This window comes from Epinephelus fuscoguttatus, linkage group LG8 (assembly GCF_011397635.1).
Source record: "Epinephelus fuscoguttatus linkage group LG8, E.fuscoguttatus.final_Chr_v1".
Lineage (NCBI taxonomy): Eukaryota > Metazoa > Chordata > Actinopteri > Perciformes > Serranidae > Epinephelus > Epinephelus fuscoguttatus.
Genome location: NC_064759.1, coordinates 25,054,267 through 25,071,987, shown reverse-complemented (window position 1 = coordinate 25,071,987; position 17,721 = coordinate 25,054,267). Strand labels below are relative to the sequence as shown.

Here is a 17,721-nt window from a genome sequence, read left to right as displayed (position 1 = left end):
ATTCTGATTAGGTTAACAATGAACTTTATTCCACTTATTTTCAGGCCATTCTTTTGTCCCTAATGAGTGAAATACACTGAAATAATAGCATATTATACTGGGTGTTATAAGATTTTGTAAGGGCCATTACAGTCCCACTTTACCAGATTAACAAATATATCTCTTAACAGAACACGTGCTCTTCTTTTAAATTACAAAGAAAAAATTTCTATTTGACTTCTGCAACCTCAGTGCATACTTTCTGCACTTTTAATTTTTCACAAATTCAAAACGACCCCAAAGCCTTTTAATACTTGATGATACCCTCTGTGTCAATTCTGTTTTACGACAATTCGCTTACAAAAATGTGGAGGGGAAAACACTCTCCAAATAACAGAAACTCTCCAAACCAAAAATTAAACCTTTTGTTTTTGCATTACAGATGTTTAAATGTTGAGGATTAACCCTTGAAGCAGGTTTACCTAACAAGTACTGCGCACCACAACATTGTAATCAAAGGCAAGGTTTTATTTAATCCAATATGTAGACATCATGGGAAAATTCTAGTTCTTTCCATGCTAAAACAGTGGATAGAGGTAGAAGGGCACGTTTTTGAAACTTAAGACGCTAAATGTTAAGACGCACAGGGACGGTTCTTTTTTTTTTTCCTTCCTTTTTTTTTGTACAAATGGACCGTGTGTTTATTTTACAGTAGTAATGAAGGTTTTCAGTCACTTACTGGGCCACCAAAGCTACTCAAATGCCCATTATCATAACAGAGGAGATGGGATTCTGTACTCAGCTAAATCTACGGTATGGAATGAAATCATTCAGTATTCACAAAAGATACATTGCATTGTACTCAAAAGTGGACCTAATTTTATAAAAATGGGTACATTCCAATCTGAAATAGTCATTTTGGTAAGAGATACACTTTACGTAGTATTGTTCGCTTACAGAAGGTGCTAAGTGTTGCCACCCAGAATAGGTTTAAAGTCTAATTATACAGTGTATCAGTATTGACACGTTGCCGCAAATTTGGTAAATCTGACTGGGCTGTTTGGAGGAATACATACGTTTTATATAGTCAGTTTCATGTTTGTCTTGCCATTGTTATAAATATTAATGACAAAACATCACACAAATCCAAGTTTAATTTATTACAAAATTCACTATTTGACAACAGTGTCGTCGATTATTGTGTTATGACGCTACTTTCTCCCTGTTCCCAATGATCACTCAAGAGTTAAATTTACAGAGAACTCTCACTGTGAAATGACCTTTACATGTAACCGTCACAATCTGTTTACAGATACTCTGACCAAATTACCAAGATGAGAACTTTACCGGTGAGATATTTGGACGCAGCCAATAGCCCTGTGATTATAACTAATCCCAACAGGGTCATCATGTATGTAGTCAGCTGTCCATTTTATATTCTGACACATGTTTTCTATGAGCACAACAACCCCATCCTCTCCTCCTCAAAAACAAAATCTTAACATTTCTTTACGGTATCTCAGAAATACTTGCTCTGTGTTTTGGGAGTGAGGTCACATTGTTGAGTCTACCTTAAGCACAAACTAGGCCTAGAATACCAAGACAGCAGACATGCAGACTGTACTCATAAAAGGCACACAGTATACTGTACATGAAGAAACACAGTTCAAATGGTACTAAAAAAAGTACTAATATTATCTAAATCTATATGTCATTGGCAATAAATGAAATGTAGGCCGTAGAACCACATTAATCTGCACCCCTCAAACGTTGTTACAACCAGTTAAGTATTTGGATAACTTAAATGCATTTAAAAAGACGATGAAACTAATTTAAATGGCACGTGAGTACACCCTCTGTTACAAAGAACGTGGTCTAATTAGGAGCTTACAAAGTTTAAATGTGCATCAAGTGTGCAGACTAAAATCAAGTTTTATTTTTCATCTTTTTTTTTTGTGTCTAATGCCCATCCACTCAACTGGTCAAACTGCCCAAGTGAGGGTCAAATAAATGAGGTTCCACTAGGTAAAAATTATAAAAAACATAACTAAGTCTAGTCGCTAGTGTAGAAATGTCAAATCTCTCCTTGTGCATGTTGCAAGTAATGCATTTGTAGATCCAGCTCCCGGGGAAGAGAACACCCGCATATCATGCACTGGAGAAGCCGTTCTGGGGCAAAAGGCAAACGGGGTCCGAGTTTGTGAGGTTCTGTCCGCGGGGCGAGCTGAGGTAGGGGCAGGGTCTGTGTCATGTGTGGCCTCTCGCTCATAACTGCCTGTGGAGTGAAAAAAATATTTGGGGGTGGAGGTCTTGGAAGTGGGCCAACTGCGACAGAGTGAAGAGGGTGTGGGCCGGGCAGAGCAAGAGGAGGGAGGGGGGCGAGTGGAGGTGAGAAAAATGGAGAAGGCTGGTTTATGATTATTTGAGTGCCTGTTACCATTGGCTGTTGCTGCAGCTCCTGCCCACTCCCTGGTTTGAGCTGCCCAGTGAGCAGTGTTTGATTACTTTGGAAGCCCCACACTGGCGATCCCAACCCCTGGCCAAAACGATGAGGCTCGTATTGAATGGAGATGGGAACCTTCTGTGTTGTTGTCTGACTCTGTACACTGGCCCAGCCAGATGACACCTGCTTTTGCTGCAGCTGAAAATCTTGAGTATTTACTAAATTCTCAGAGGAGTTTATAGTCTTTGGAATTCCTGGTGGTGTTTGTATGTCCCACAAGGTGCTACCTACCCCGTGAGAAACTGGAGTTGAAATTGGCATAGCACTGCTTTGGTCTATTTGAGCTGAGGTGGATGCACCTGCTAAGCCTGAGACCCACTGGTTTTGCAGCTCGCAGCCGTTCCATGACTTCTCTGGCTGGCTAACAGTCGACGGTATTACTTGAGGATTACTCATATCCCACACTCTAGTGTCCTCTTTTTTAGGAGGTGTGGATCGCTCCTTTTGCATTGACACTGGGGCACTTGCCCATCTTGGCAGCTGAAGCTCTTGACCGAGCTTATTTGGAGAGCTCTGTGAATTTGTTAGCAGAGCGGGTCTGACGCTCCACAGAGCTGCCCCATCTGGGTAAGACGAGGAAGTAGAAAAATCATGATGCAACGAGCTTGTGGAAGCTAGCACAGTCGATGTGGGTGTGTTACTCCAAGCAACAGGCTTGGGCTGCCTGTGCTGCTCCATCTCACTCACTAACAATGGGCTGGATTTTTTTGGCACAGCTGCCGTGACTGAGCTGACGATGGCAGCTGCGCTCTCTTTCATGTGTGATGACTCTGAACTCTGAGCAGATGCGGGGCCTGACTGAGTTATCAAAGGGCTATCTGCCCAGCCTGGACTTCTCTGATGGTGCTGCTGCAGGCCCAGCTGCGGCACGCTGTCAAACTGCGTCTGCTGTGGAGCCGCGTGTTGCTGCTGCGACGATGGGACAGGCATCACCTCGCCACCGTCCACCTTCCACTGCACCGGCTGAGGGTGTCGCTCAGACAGCCACGGCTCCTTCTGCTGTCTACCCTGTAAATCCATGCGAGGTGAGAGCAGTGAGGGCTGTGGCTGGGCCGCCCTTCTGTGCTCAGCATCTCTCAGTACAGAAAGTGGATATGGAGACGGCTGAGCGCTAACCATCCCAGAGGTTCCTAATGGTCTGGCTAAGCTCCATACGGGTCTCGCCCCTCTCCTCCCCCTGCTACCCCTGCCTCTCATCCTAGCACCTATTGGGAAAGAATTAAACTGGCTGAAACCCTGGCGCTTGCGAGCGTGGATCTTCTGGTGCACCAGCAGGCTGCTGAACCAAGAAAAAGTTTTGTTACACTCATCACAGCGATGAGGCCTCTCGCCTGTGTGTGTGTTCATGTGATCACGCAGCAGATAGGCTAATCCAAAGCTCTTGTCGCACAGGTCACACTTGTGAGGTTTGTCACCGTTGTGTGATAGCATATGGTGCTGCAGTTGGATTTCGTCGCTGTAACCTTTGCGACAGTTGGTGCAGCGGAAGGGTTTTTCCTGATGCAGCTTTTGATGCGTTCTCATGTTTTGCAGGAAAGCAAAGTCCTTCCCACAGTCAGGACATTTGTATGGCTTTTTGCCTGTATGGATGATGAGATGCTGCTGTAAGTAGCTACCGAATCTAAAGCCTTTGCCGCACACTTTGCACTGGTAAGGCTTGTCCTTGGAATGTATGCGCATATGCAGCTCTAACACTGAGCGGTGGCGGAAGGTTTTCCCACACTCTGAACACTTGTACGACTTAACACTTACGCCATCGCTTTTCCATTTCCCCTGTACATTATCACTGCTTAATGGAGTGAATTTATTTTTAGGTGGTGGTGCCACCGTTTCTGAGTATTGTGCTACAGATTTGTGGACACTTGACAGGTGCATATTTAAACTGTTTTCATCACGATAAACACATGGGCAGTGGGGACAGGAGTGTCCTTTCTCCCAGGTCTTGCTAATCTCTTTCGGGGGTCTGGGGTTTCTCTCCTGCATCTCATACTCGGCTTCGTGAATAAGCATGTGGGCTCTCAGGTTAGCCGGTGCCCCGTAGGTCTGAGGACAAAGGGGGCAGTTGAATGAGCGCTTAGGTTCCTCACTGTGGTGTGTGTTCTCTTTCCCCGCCCCTCTAACAGCCTCCTGTGCAGACGCAGGGGCCTGCTTGCTGCTGGGCTGCTCAGCTGAGGTTTCACGCAGTCTATGCTGGCGGCAGTGTGCCTTCATGTTCTGGGCAAAGGCGAATTTTTTGCCACACTCAGGGCAGCGGAAGGGCTTCTGGCCTGTGTGCAGATATTGATGCTGATGGAGGAGGCTGCTGTACTTGAAGGTCTTACCGCAGATGTTGCACAGGTGAGAGCGTGTGTTGTCTGTGTGCTTGCGACGGTGGTCTTCCATGACGGAGTAGTGTTTGAAAACCAAGCCACACTCGGGGCATTCGTAGGGTTTCAGGGCGCTGTGACACCGCTGCTGGTAGCGCTGCACCATGCTGCTCTCATGGGAGTGGATCATCATGTGCTTAGTGATGGACACCTTGAACTGGAACTCTTGGCGGCACAGGGGGCAGTGGTAAGGCTTTTCTACTGTGTTGCAGCAGTTGTGGTCCCTCAGCTTATCCACTGTGGAGAAGATCCTCTCACATTCTGCACACTCAAAACGTCCCTCCTGCTTCGACGCAGCAAGCTGTTCCTCCTTCTCTTTATGTTCATTTCTGTGTTTAATGAGGCTGCTGCGGTGCTGGAAGGTAAGGCCGCATTCTTTACAGGTGAGGGGCGTGAGCTCGTCCTCATGTGCGTGGAAGTGGCGGTGAAGGTTGAACGTCTCGCGGCGGGTGAACCTCTTCCCACACTCCTTGCACACCAAGCGGCACTTTTTGGGCTTGGCGTCCTCTGCTCGGTCTGCCTCTTCATCTCCTTCAACCACCTCCTCTATCCCGTCCACCTCTCCCACCAGCTCCTCAGCCGGCTTCTTCTCTGTGCTCCTCTCATCAGGATGCGAGGTCAACTCCTCTTGAATCTCATCTGCATCATCTGTACTGTCATCATCAACATCTGCATCCTGCTGCACCCCTCCTGTACTCTCTGTAACATTACTGGGGTCTGCAAGAGAAAAGCACAGCAAAATAATAACTTAGCAAACAGAAACAACCAGTAAACAACCTATGTGTTGTTTACCTAACAAACAATCCCCAACTATCACAGCCATCCATCTCAAGTGCAAATCTCAACCCACAGTGCAGGATGCTAGCTGATTTTGTTATGGTGATTACATTAGCAGAGTTTGTAGTGTGCATTTAGCCGGTAGTGAGAGCAATAGCCCAGGTTAGCCTGGGGGCTAAAGCTAACTGTAAAATACATTAACAACGTTAGCATACCACACTTATCATTTTCCACCCTGTGTGTTTTCGCCTCTTCATCGTCGTCTTCGGTTTCGGACCAGTCGAAGGAGCGCTGGTCGCCAGCAGGAGCCTCGGCCATTTTTTCAGCCGATGTTAGGTCCTCCGTTGAATTACATGTCGTTTTTTCGGCTCCAGCACCGGACTCGACACTAACCTCAGAATGGCTGGCAATACCACCGCCGTCGTTACCAACACTTGCTCTCCGCTCATCGTCGGGGCTCGCCGCGGTTTTATTATCTGTCGTTTCATCCTTCTGATTTGAGCTGCATCCCGACTCCACCGCCTCGCCTTTCTCCCCAGATGTTTCCACCTCCTCCGCAGGGGATTTCTGTCGTTTTGGAGACTCCGATGGGTCTACGGCGGCCATGTTTCACCCATGCACCCCCTTGTCCAGAACACACTAGGATCATGCTAGCCAGCCTGAACAAGGAATGACATTTCCGGTCGGTGCTTTCAAAATAAAACACCTATCACCAACAACCAGCTGTGATTCATCATTTAAGAGAATATAATTCCAAGTCTTAAATTATAAATTCCCTTTTCTGCCACTGCTGAGACTTTGTTGTTCTACACACCAAACAATCTCTTTACAACATGAGTAAACTTCATAATAACCATCAGAGCTACTTTTTACACGCTATGTGACAAATCCACAAGTGATCAGCTGGATTTATTTGCAGTCCATGTCTGACTTTTATTAAAGTTTAGTTACATTTCATCGGAACATTTCGCTATCTACAAAATATAGATTGTGCAAAACTACGTAGATGATGGCCATATGCTGTTTCTTTGCAACTATCTACAAACACATCCATCATACTGCATGCAAGATTAGAATAAATAGCCCCTACATACTTATGTATGCTTTTTAATTCCACCAGAAACATATGAATTAAAGTTTGAAGCCTACTGTGATGTTTATGCCAGAAGGTATTTTTGTTTTTCATCAAAATCTGTAACACTGTTGTCTCAAAACTCACTGAACAGAACACAGTCTAACTTTATTGTCCGACCAAAGCTGGAAAAGTCATACTTCTCCATGAAACTGTTAAAAAGCACAAGCATACATTAGCAGGAAATTACAATAGCTGTATAACTACAATATATGGTAACAACTGCAGATTACAAGTACTTTATGACAATGTGGTTAGTGTATCAGGAGAATTTAGACAGTACTGAACTAGTAAGAGCATCATGAGCTTCGCAGCTCGGCTGCAAAGCATGTACAGTGACATGCATATTAAACATCAGCACCTACAGTATGTTGTTGTCCAGGTATTGAAAGTCTCATGAGTGGAGCTGTCACTCCACAGAGCAACTGTTTTTCCAGGAAGTCTTTAAGCGTATGTCTGAGGAACCAAGCTAATGTTAAGGCCACCTGATTATCTCATTTTCTTATCTGCTTCAGTCCTCTCTGAAGACAAACTTAAGTGCGAGATGATTTTCTGATTTCAAGTGCGATGTAAAACTCCAAGTAACATTATTTTTACAGAAATACTGCCAATAGAAAAAAAGCATAATTTCATGTCACGTTTTGAAACACCAAATATGCATGATGTGCACTTTGAGCTTGTAAGTGCTTTCTCCTCAGCGCCGTCTCCTGCGCCTGTGATCGACAGCCCTTCCTCGCCGCGGCCTCTGCACACTGCCGTTTGTGTTTGGGGGTGGATCAGAGGGAAAAGTGCCATGTACGTCAGGGGACGATGGTGCAGGAGCCACCGCCACAGCTGATTGATTATTCGAATGCTGGGTGACTTGTGGCTGCTGCTGTATTTGTGTTTGGTGCTGCTGTGACTGTGGCTGTACTACATGTGGCTGCTGCTGCTGCTGCTGCTGCTGTTGTTGTAGGTGTGTTTGCAGTGGCGCTTCAATCCGCTGTTGTTGTTGCTGCTGCTGCACTGGTTCTGTGTTTTGTAGCTGCTGCTGCTGCTGCTGCTGCTGCTGAGCTGGCTGTGGCTGTAAGTGCTGTTGAGATGTTTGTGATTGGTGTGCTTGTTGTACACGGTGTTGCTGTGGCTGAGGTTGTTGCTGGGCTTCAAGCACTCCTAACAGCCTTTGTAAGAGGACATTGTTTTGTTGTAGACTGACTGCTAACGCCTCTTGTGAAGCGACAAGTGTTCTCATGTCCTGCCTGAAACCTTCCCCAAACTCCCGCAGGCTCTTTTCTACCCGATTTCCCAGTTGAATTGCTGCTTCCCCTAGCCCCCGTAGCTCATCTTCAAGCCAGGAGCTGCGTGGAGGGGCTTCAAGAGGACCCTGCTGCGCTCCAAGTGAAGGCTGAGGACTACTGGGCTGAGGGCTGCCATTGAGGAAAGGCGCACTGTAGAGTGGGGAAGGAGGCAGCCATCGTTCTGATGGAGGGGGTGGTCCTATGCCCAGACCAAGTCCTAAACCCAATTTGTCTTCCATGCTGTTTTCTACTGGCTCACACTCAGATTCTCCCATCTCTCTCTCACGCTCAGGATTGTCCTCATCTTTTTCCAGACCATCTCTCTCTGATCCTTCCACTCCTACACCTGCAAAAAAAGATGTAAGCAGCCACAAATAGATATAAGCTACATCTATAGAATCTATAAAGAAATAGCCAATTGGACAAATATTTTTTTTACCTGTATCAGAGTCAGGAAAACATGGAAAACTGGGCTTTGGTCTGTTGCTTTGCTTCTGCCTGGCTTGTTGGAGCCTGGGGCTAGTCTGGGATGGACGGCCAAGCATCGAGGCTCCCCTGCTGGATGGCAGGTAACAGCTGCGGTGGCGAGCGTCCGCTAGCCTGCCCCCATTGCGTCTCTTCAGGTCATCCCAGCGCTTCTTCACCTCTCGGAGGGTGCGTGGGACCCTGGACACGGCGTTGACTCTCTCTAGGATTCCTGCCCAGATGCGCTCTCTCTCCCGCCGCCGCAGCCTTCCCGCAGGACCAAAGAGTTCTCCTTCACACCGAGTGACTTCTGACACTAACACCTCCAGCTCTGCACCACTGAAACGACTCTTTCTTTTTCCTGCACCGCCAGCAGCCAGTGCAGCTGACATAGCTCTGTCTGTAGAGAGAGAGGTGAGAGAACAAAAAGGGAAAGGAAAAATATCAAGTGAAGCTAAATATAATGTGTGAGGAGGAGAAATATGTCTTGTTGCCACTCTGCTAAGCCACAACATATTCAACTATTACTACTTTTGGAGAGACATGGAGCATTAAGAGCAAAAGTTATTTTAATTTAGGTTAGTCTTGTGATTATATTGGAAAATTAAGTGTTCTCTTAGGGAAAAAAATGGTGTAGCTATTGGCATAAATATGATACATATTGGTGGATATCCTGGCTCTGCTTTTCCACGCTGCTGATAAAATCATTAATGAAATAATTCTGTGTGTGCTGCTACCATTCGGAGCAGAAATGTACAACTGAACAAGAAAATACACAATCCGATATTTCATAATGATCTTAATCTCATTCAGCCTTACTTTGTTCAATGGACAGGAGGTCGTCTGAGGACATGCCGGGTGCCATGATGTTCGGATGCACCACTACCACATTGAAGGGGAGTCCCCCTGGTAGCCCGCTGCTCTGGTCACAGCTACCCTCCGAGTCCTCATCCTCCCTGGGGAAGCCGTTTTCTGAGGCTCCCCCTCCAAAGGGTCCCTCCGGAGACTCCACTTTGATGTGCATGGGAGGTGATTGCTCGTACAGCAGCCCCCCCTCCTCGTAGTACTCAGTCATGGGTCAGATCTGATTTACAGCAGAACTGACTGGCGGGCCAATTCTGATACTGGCAGCTGTTGCCCCATTAACACAAGTTCAAGGTGTAGCTGAACCTACTGCTACAGGCATTGCAACTCTTCAGTATACTGTATCAGATGATTATGAACCTGCTTTGGCTACAGCTGCCACACTGATTTCTTAGGAAGTATAGAGCTAAAGTTTCCTTAAATACTGTTTTTAACAGTATGATTAAAATGAATCAAGTCATTGTTGCAGCTTATTAAGAGATACAATCATATTGTCTGATTAGAGCTTCACAATTAGAGACATGTATGGCTAGCTACAGCCACTTAAATCCATTTCTGTCATCTTTATTGACACTGATATGTTACTGAGAACATATACACACGGTGTAAACACACCTGGAGCAGGCTAAGAGCTACATCTACACGTCCAGCTGTTACACAGTGAGATGCACCATCAAGGCAGAGAATCGCCTCCAGAGCTGAAATACAACAACAAAACACAACACTGCTTACAACCGTGAAGCATTATAACGTAGCTGTGTCTGTTTCTATCACACAGGTTGACTTCTATATTCTGTCGCATCGATGCGCATTTTTTTCTGCACCACATCCGCAATGGTTGCGCATTCCGCATACATTAGGTGCTGATCTTGCATTGGAGCTAGCTGCTAGCTAACAGGCTACCACAGTCTGAGGTGAAGCTGCCGCCTGAGCCGCCGGCGACAACTGAGCAGACACGACGAGAAAGCAGAAGCTGTTGTGTTTCTTACCTCATGATAGCTGCACATGGGAGGCAAAACAAAACCAAAACACAATTGGTGCAGCTGTTAGCTCAGCAGCCGATACACAAACCGAAGAGCGTCGCGCAGTATTGACGTCACCGAGGGGCTATGTTCAGGACCAATCAGAGTTGCGAGACGTTGAGCAGCTATATTTTTATGATAGAGGTCCTACATTTTATCACGGTTAATACAGCGGAACTGATATGTAGGCTGAACAGAAGATTCATGGGAAGGAGCCTGAAAGGATATTGATAACTGTCTTATTGCTGCAACTCAAATTAATTAATTCAAATTAAAACTAGAGTCTTCAATCAGCTGAGCATGCACAAATATGACATTTGTCTCAAGGTAATTGGACACATAGAGAATAAAGTCTCAGATTATGAATTACTACTTGTTTGGTTTGAAATGAATGACTGGTGATCAACGACAAACTCAATCCAACTTTTATTTTGTAAACTCAGCAGACTTTAAACCCTGGGATCATTTCATTAAATGAAACACCTCTGTCACTGTCAGACTTAATTTCTTTAATCAAGATTTTGGCTTCAGATTGTTATGAAAACAAGACAATTGTTAGTTTTGGTCAGTGGCATATGGTAGCAAGGATGGGCCCCAGTACACACTATTATGATGGGCCCCAGTGTCAGACTTTGCATCAAAACAGCAACTGCATATTTTATAATATTGTCACATGATAAAATACAGAATGAAACGCCTCTGTCAGGAAAGGTACAAATAATTGTGTTGTTTTAAATCTGGCACACTAAGTTTTTATCTCAGCATATAGAGCTGATTCAGGTCGTAAAACTATATCTAGATTATACAAGATGTAAGTGGGATAACACATTTTATGTAAAAGAAAAGTGGGAAAGTGAGGGAGACTTTGAAATATCAGAAGAGGAGAGGGAAAACGTAAATGACAGGCTATGGAAATCTGCCAACTCATTGTCTTGGAGAGAGTTTAACTGGAAAAATATGGTCAGATACTTTATAACACCAGCAACCAAACAGTCTAAGTTGAAACAGACAGCATGCTGGAGAGGTTCGGATACATCACTACCAAACAGACTTTTAAATCTCCAGTCCATGTAAAATCACGAGTCATAGGTGTTAAGGTCCAAGTCAAAGTGGCAGTCTTTTTTGATTTTGTTAAATTGAGTCTAAAGTCATCAAATTTTTGACTCAAGTCTGAATCAAGTCCGAGTCATGTGACTTGGACACCTCTGATACTAATCTGTTTATGTTTAATGTCACTGCAATGTTATAATTATAATTAATGTAATAAAAATACACCCTAAAATTAACTTAAGTGTAACCTTAAACATTACAAATGAAGATGATTTGTATGTGTCCCCTCCACCTGTGTCTATTTCTTAATCACTATTTGATATATATATATATGGATCATTACTTCTATTTTAAACATAGGTAGTAATAATAAGGAAGCAGGGCTGAGGCGGGTTTATGTATCTGTCATCTTAAAACTGACTGACTCATGGAAAGGCATGTGTTTTTCTTTTTGACCATGCTGCTCTTTCCCAGGTGGGATAATATTTAATCATTGTGCAAGGAGCATGGAAAAATCCTTGAGAGAGAGTCAGATAAAGAGCGGTCTGCCTGTATATAAACCCACCGCACTTGCTCCTGTTGTGTGTGGACTCACTAGGTGCATCATGAAGTACTTCATTCTTCTCGCCCTGTTCGCTGCAGCCTGTAAGTTCTTGAATATTTTGTTTGTGGTGATAAAAACTGATTTTTTTGCTTGTGTGTTCATGGTTTTAAGAAACGTGAGGGTTTGAAAGCTCTAGAAATAGTTACAGCTCACTGTGTGTGTTACAGATGCTGCTCCCATTGAGGATGACAAGATTGTTGGAGGCTATGAGTGCAGGAAGAACTCTGTGGCCTACCAGGTCTCTCTGAACTCTGGCTACCACTTCTGTGGAGGCTCTCTGATCTCCAGCACCTGGGTGGTGTCTGCTGCTCACTGCTACAAGTCGTAAGTCTTATTTCAGTTTAGGTTCGACTGACTGTGCTGTTACAGCATAAAGCTGCTGGTAAACAGACGAGTTGCCTCATTACAGGTGTCACATGTAATCTAACCCTCGTGTCTCTCTCTGCAGCCGCATCCAGGTGCGTCTCGGTGAGCACAACATTGCTGTCAATGAGGGCACCGAGCAGTTCATCAACTCTGCTAGGGTCATCCGTCACCCCAGCTACAACAGCCGCAACCTGGACAACGACATCATGCTGATCAAGCTCAGCAAGCCCGCCACTCTCAACAGCTACGTCCGCACCGTGTCCCTGCCCTCCAGCTGTGCCGGCTCTGGCACCCGCTGCCTGATCTCTGGATGGGGCAACACCAGCAGCTCTGGAAGTCAGTGACACACTGAGGTCACATCTGGAAAATATTTTCTTACTACCACGCTGGGTATGAATATTTACATGTATTGTCTGTCTTCCTCTCTAGACTACTACCCTGATCGTCTGAGGTGCCTGGATGCCCCCATCCTGAGCGACAGCAGCTGCAGGTCCTCCTACCCTGGACAGATCACCTCCAACATGTTCTGTGCTGGATTCCTGGAGGGAGGCAAGGACTCCTGCCAGGTATGAGCTAAAGTCATTATCACTCTTTCTTACAGTGGACACACCAAACGTCACAACACCTCTGCTCACATGTTGTCCTCTCTGTCTGCGTCCTATCAGGGTGACTCTGGTGGCCCCGTGGTGTGCAACGGTCAGCTGCAGGGTGTGGTGTCCTGGGGTTATGGCTGCGCCCAGAGGAACAAGCCTGGAGTCTACGCCAAGGTCTGCAACTACAACTCCTGGATTCGCAACACCATGGCCTCCAACTAAAGTTGCTTTACTAGATGGAACTTTAATCTGAGGCGTCTCTTTCTATGACAACTGCTTCAGGAAAATAAACTATAACATTAACGTCACTCTCTGTTGTTCTTTTTTTGTGTGTTGGATGATTTACATGTGTAGAAAATCAGCAGGAAGGAAAAGAAAAGAAACAGTAATCTCGATCTAAAATTAATAGAAAATAAATATATAAAAAATAAAATAAAATTAATTAAACCAAATAAAATTAAATCAAACTAAATTAAATTAAATTAAATAAAAATGGAGAAATCCTACATCAATATAAAAAGTAATAAATTTACTCACCAAAAAAACCTGCCACAAAATGAATACTTTTCCACAAATATTTGTTTTTTGTTTTTTTTTTTGTTTTTTTAAAAAAGCTAATGAAATAAAAATGAAATTATGTATGTTTCTGTACTTTCACAACTAAAATGCAGAGTTCAGTACTTGCCATTTATATTTAGGTTCATTCATTCATCTTCTAACCGCTTCATCCTCTTGAGGGTCGCGGGGGGGCTGGAGCCTATCCCAGCTGACATCGGGCGAGAGGCAGGGTACACCCTGGACAGGTCGCCAGACTATCGCAGGGCTGACACATAGAGACACACCTGACTGACACATAGAGACAAACAACCATTCATGTTCACATTCACACTTATGGACAATTTAGAGTCACCAATTAACCTAGTCCCCAATCTGCATGTCTTTGGACTGTGGGAGGAAGCCGGAGTGCCCGGGGAGAACATGCAAACTCCACACAGAAGGGCTCCCACGCCCGGGATCGAACCGGCAACCCTCTTGCTGTGAGGCGAGAGTGCTAACCACCACACCACCGTGCCGCCCTATATCTAGGTTGTACAAAACAATTAAACATCAGATTTTGAGAGAAACGACAATTAAAAATGTATTATTTCATAAGAACGTGCCACTTCACGCTACATCAGCAGAGCAAAATCATCATTACAGACCCCTCTCACCTTGTCACCAACTCTTTAAACTGCTGCCACGTGGCAGCTGCTGCAGAGCTGCCAAAACACGATCCACCTGACTCAGATACAGTTACTTTCCCACAGCCATCAGCACACTAAATAAATCAAATATCAAATAATGTTTACTACTGACATTTTGCCATCCATGAAGCACTTTGCTGCACTTTATATTTATCTGTGTATTGTAATTTTATCCTCACTGAATGTCCTATGTCTTTTGTTTTATGTTCTTTGTTGGGATGCATCACTTGAGCGTCACAGCTAATTTCATCGTGCTCCTATGCAGTGACAATAAAGGCTCTATAGATGTTGCTCACATCAGTAGAATTCTACATAACAACCGAAAGTTACTGGCCACCTTGGATGATAAATACACCTTTATTTCATCATGCACTGGATGTACATTTACAACAAAATAAAACTGTTATTCAGAAATGTTAGGAATGTTGGGATATACTGGCATTGCCAATAACAGTGATATTTAAAAATGGAATACTGATCTCATGCTAATAATACACCTATGATGATAAGGTGTAAATAATCCAGCACTTCTTATCATTTGTTTCTTTCCGTTTTCCCTTTATCTCCCTACCTCAGCACCACCTGGTTGCATTTTTCCATCCATTAAGTGTAATCTCTCTTTTTTTTTTTTTAAATACAATTTTGTACAGTTATGGTTGAAGACTCTCTCTCCACCTCCCTGCACTTGGGTTCTGAGTGTAATTTTTCTGCCAAAAAAGAGATATAACACACAATAAACAAACTTAATGATGAACATATCCGATAGCATTATTGTTTTGTTTTTTTTGTTTTTTTTTACATTTTTCTGTAGGTATCACGATAATATTGTTATCCTGAATTCTTTTGGTCATAATAACTGTGTATTGAAGCCTGATATCGTACCAGCCCTGCTGCATGTGTTTGCTTCTGTACACCAGCGTGACAAAAGAGGTTAATAATAAATATGAAAAAACAGAATTGTACATGTAGATTCAGTTAATGCGTCACCACAACATTACCAGCTATTTAAAAAACATTGCAAACAACAACCAAAAAATATTTGAGCTCAAATATTTCACTCCTTAACAACATATAGAAATGAACTGCATGATTAATAACGTTTGATAGTATCAACACAGAAGTAATTAGTTGTATTTTTGCAATGTTACTGCATTAAAATAGACAGTTTTTGTCAATCTGACATGATACAGGAGGATTAACAGGAGCCAGGAAAGTAAATATCTTTAACTGGAAGTCTGAGTGAAAATACAAACATCATAAATGAAATAAAGACGGCTTACAGAAACTGTTGATATTAAAGTTTTGTTTTGTTTTTTTTATCCAAATGATGATATGTTTTGCACATGGCTACACATAATATGTGGAAGTAATGGACTAGCCACTGACAAATAAACAGGCATTTGAAGGATGTTATAAACTGCAGCATGATTTCTCCAGTCATTTTAAACACATCAATAATGCATACGTTCCCAAACTCAGTGTACGTGACTGTTGGTCGGACTAAAGCTCACATTATCAACATGTTGGCTCTCGTCTTCCAGGTGTGTTTTCACACACAATACTCTGTGAGATAAAGGTAAAAAATTGAAATGCGTGTCCTTGGCCAATCAGATAGCAGAGTGACAGAGTGGGTTTAAAAGGAGCTGCAGTGCAGCTGAGCTGACACCGAGGCTGAGACTGACTCCATCATGAAGGCTTTCATTCTTCTGGCTCTGTTCGCAGTGGCATGTGAGTATGAAGACGATACAGGTTTTACTTTTTAATGTCATTTTGAACATACTGTGTAAGAGTGAAAGGTTATTTATATTTTCTTTGAAATTTGCTGTCCTGTAAACACATATTTAGGTACATTCTTTATTTCCATCAGATGCTGCTCCCATTGAGGATGACAAGATTGTTGGAGGCTATGAGTGCAGGAAGAACTCTGTGGCCTACCAGGTCTCTCTGAACTCTGGCTACCACTTCTGTGGAGGCTCTCTGATCTCCAGCACCTGGGTGGTGTCTGCTGCTCACTGCTACAAGTCGTAAGTGCAGACATTTGATTTGACATACATATATCAGGTCCACAGCCAAACTAAAACCACTTTTGTTGGTTCAAATCAACATTATTCTCTTTCAAAGTGCAGTGAAATCAGAAAGACTGACTGCATCGTTACAGGTGTAGTGTCACATGTAATCTAACCCTCGTGTCTCTCTCTGCAGCCGCATTCAGGTGCGTCTCGGTGAGCACAACATTGCTGTCAATGAGGGCACCGAGCAGTTCATCAACTCTGCTAGGGTCATCCGTCACCCCAGCTACAACAGCCGCAACCTGGACAATGACATCATGCTGATCAAGCTCAGCAAGCCCGCCACTCTCAACAGCTACGTCCGCACCGTGTCCCTGCCCTCCAGCTGTGCCGGCTCTGGCACCCGCTGCCTGATCTCTGGATGGGGCAACACCAGCAGCTCTGGAAGTCAGTGACACACTGCAGTCACATCTGGAAAATATTTTCTTACTACATGCTGGGTATGAATATTTACATGTATTGTCTGTCTTCCTCTCTAGACTACTACCCTGATCGTCTGAGGTGCCTGGATGCCCCCATCCTGAGCGACAGCAGCTGCAGGTCCTCCTACCCTGGACAGATCACCTCCAACATGTTCTGTGCTGGATTCCTGGAGGGAGGCAAGGACTCCTGCCAGGTACGAGCTAAAGTCATTATCACTGTTTCTTACAGTGGACACACCAAACGTCACAACACCTCTGCTCACATGTTGTCCTCTCTGTCTGCATCCTATCAGGGTGACTCTGGTGGCCCCGTGGTGTGCAACGGCCAGCTGCAGGGTGTGGTGTCCTGGGGTTATGGCTGCGCCCAGAGGAACAAGCCTGGAGTCTACGCCAAGGTCTGCAACTACAACTCCTGGATTCGCAACACCATGGCCTCCAACTAAATGGAAAATCGCCGAATGGGCAGCGTGTCCCACGTCCCACATGGATGACAAATAGGCTTTTAACACCAACATTAGTGCCCAAAGTCACTGTGTTCACACTGTAAAGTTGAGTTGTGTGTAATAAAACATATTTTCCATAATTTTTTTGACGTTTCCATGAATGCCTGTTTTTGAGACCTATAGAATGAACAGAAAGTTTATCATGGTAATGCAGGTATCAGGCCAACGTCTGAGTGTAGGAGTGGGGAAACAGGAAACAGACAACTTTGCACCCCCCCCCAACCTCTAGCCTCTCAAAGTAGACAACCGCATTGTTTTCCATTTTCCTCAGAGCCTAGCAACCACCAACAACACAGGACATACTGCACTTTGTTTTACACAGTCACTTTGGTTGTTCTACCATCCGCCATTCCTGCTCCTGAGGACAGTTAACTGCAAAGAACTTAGACTGATACTTTTTGGTAACTTGAGGTTACGACTGACAGCTACCGGGGCAAACAAAGGCACTATCCTCTTCCTGTTGTGGATGCACAATAGTTCACACA

The 17,721-nt window shown here is 44.3% G+C and overlaps 4 protein-coding genes across 4 annotated transcripts; 2 read left to right on the top strand and 2 right to left on the bottom strand.

The window, feature by feature from the left end:
* Positions 1-492: 492 nt before the first annotated feature.
* Positions 493-6,270, bottom strand: zgc:66448 (uncharacterized protein LOC327401 homolog). Its single transcript, XM_049584591.1, has 2 exons — positions 5,841-6,270; positions 493-5,565 (listed from the first exon to the last, which is right to left on the bottom strand). The coding sequence occupies exons 1-2, from the start codon at positions 6,229-6,231 to the stop codon at positions 2,054-2,056; spliced, it is 3,903 nt and encodes a 1,300-aa protein (XP_049440548.1). The 5' UTR covers positions 6,232-6,270; the 3' UTR covers positions 493-2,053.
* A 248-nt stretch (positions 6,271-6,518) lies between these two features.
* Positions 6,519-10,446, bottom strand: si:ch211-261d7.3 (mastermind-like protein 2). Its single transcript, XM_049584621.1, has 4 exons — positions 10,353-10,446; positions 9,319-10,061; positions 8,474-8,899; positions 6,519-8,380 (listed from the first exon to the last, which is right to left on the bottom strand). The coding sequence occupies exons 2-4, from the start codon at positions 9,572-9,574 to the stop codon at positions 7,452-7,454; spliced, it is 1,611 nt and encodes a 536-aa protein (XP_049440578.1). The 5' UTR covers positions 9,575-10,061; positions 10,353-10,446; the 3' UTR covers positions 6,519-7,451.
* A 1,502-nt stretch (positions 10,447-11,948) lies between these two features.
* Positions 11,949-13,306, top strand: LOC125893761 (trypsin-3-like). Its single transcript, XM_049584659.1, has 5 exons — positions 11,949-12,080; positions 12,207-12,363; positions 12,488-12,741; positions 12,835-12,971; positions 13,071-13,306. The coding sequence occupies exons 1-5, from the start codon at positions 12,041-12,043 to the stop codon at positions 13,218-13,220; spliced, it is 738 nt and encodes a 245-aa protein (XP_049440616.1). The 5' UTR covers positions 11,949-12,040; the 3' UTR covers positions 13,221-13,306.
* A 2,612-nt stretch (positions 13,307-15,918) lies between these two features.
* On the top strand, positions 15,919-17,320 carry LOC125893765 (trypsin-3). Its single transcript, XM_049584664.1, has 5 exons — positions 15,919-15,970; positions 16,110-16,266; positions 16,445-16,698; positions 16,791-16,927; positions 17,027-17,320. The coding sequence occupies exons 1-5, from the start codon at positions 15,931-15,933 to the stop codon at positions 17,174-17,176; spliced, it is 738 nt and encodes a 245-aa protein (XP_049440621.1). The 5' UTR covers positions 15,919-15,930; the 3' UTR covers positions 17,177-17,320.
* Positions 17,321-17,721: the final 401 nt, after the last annotated feature.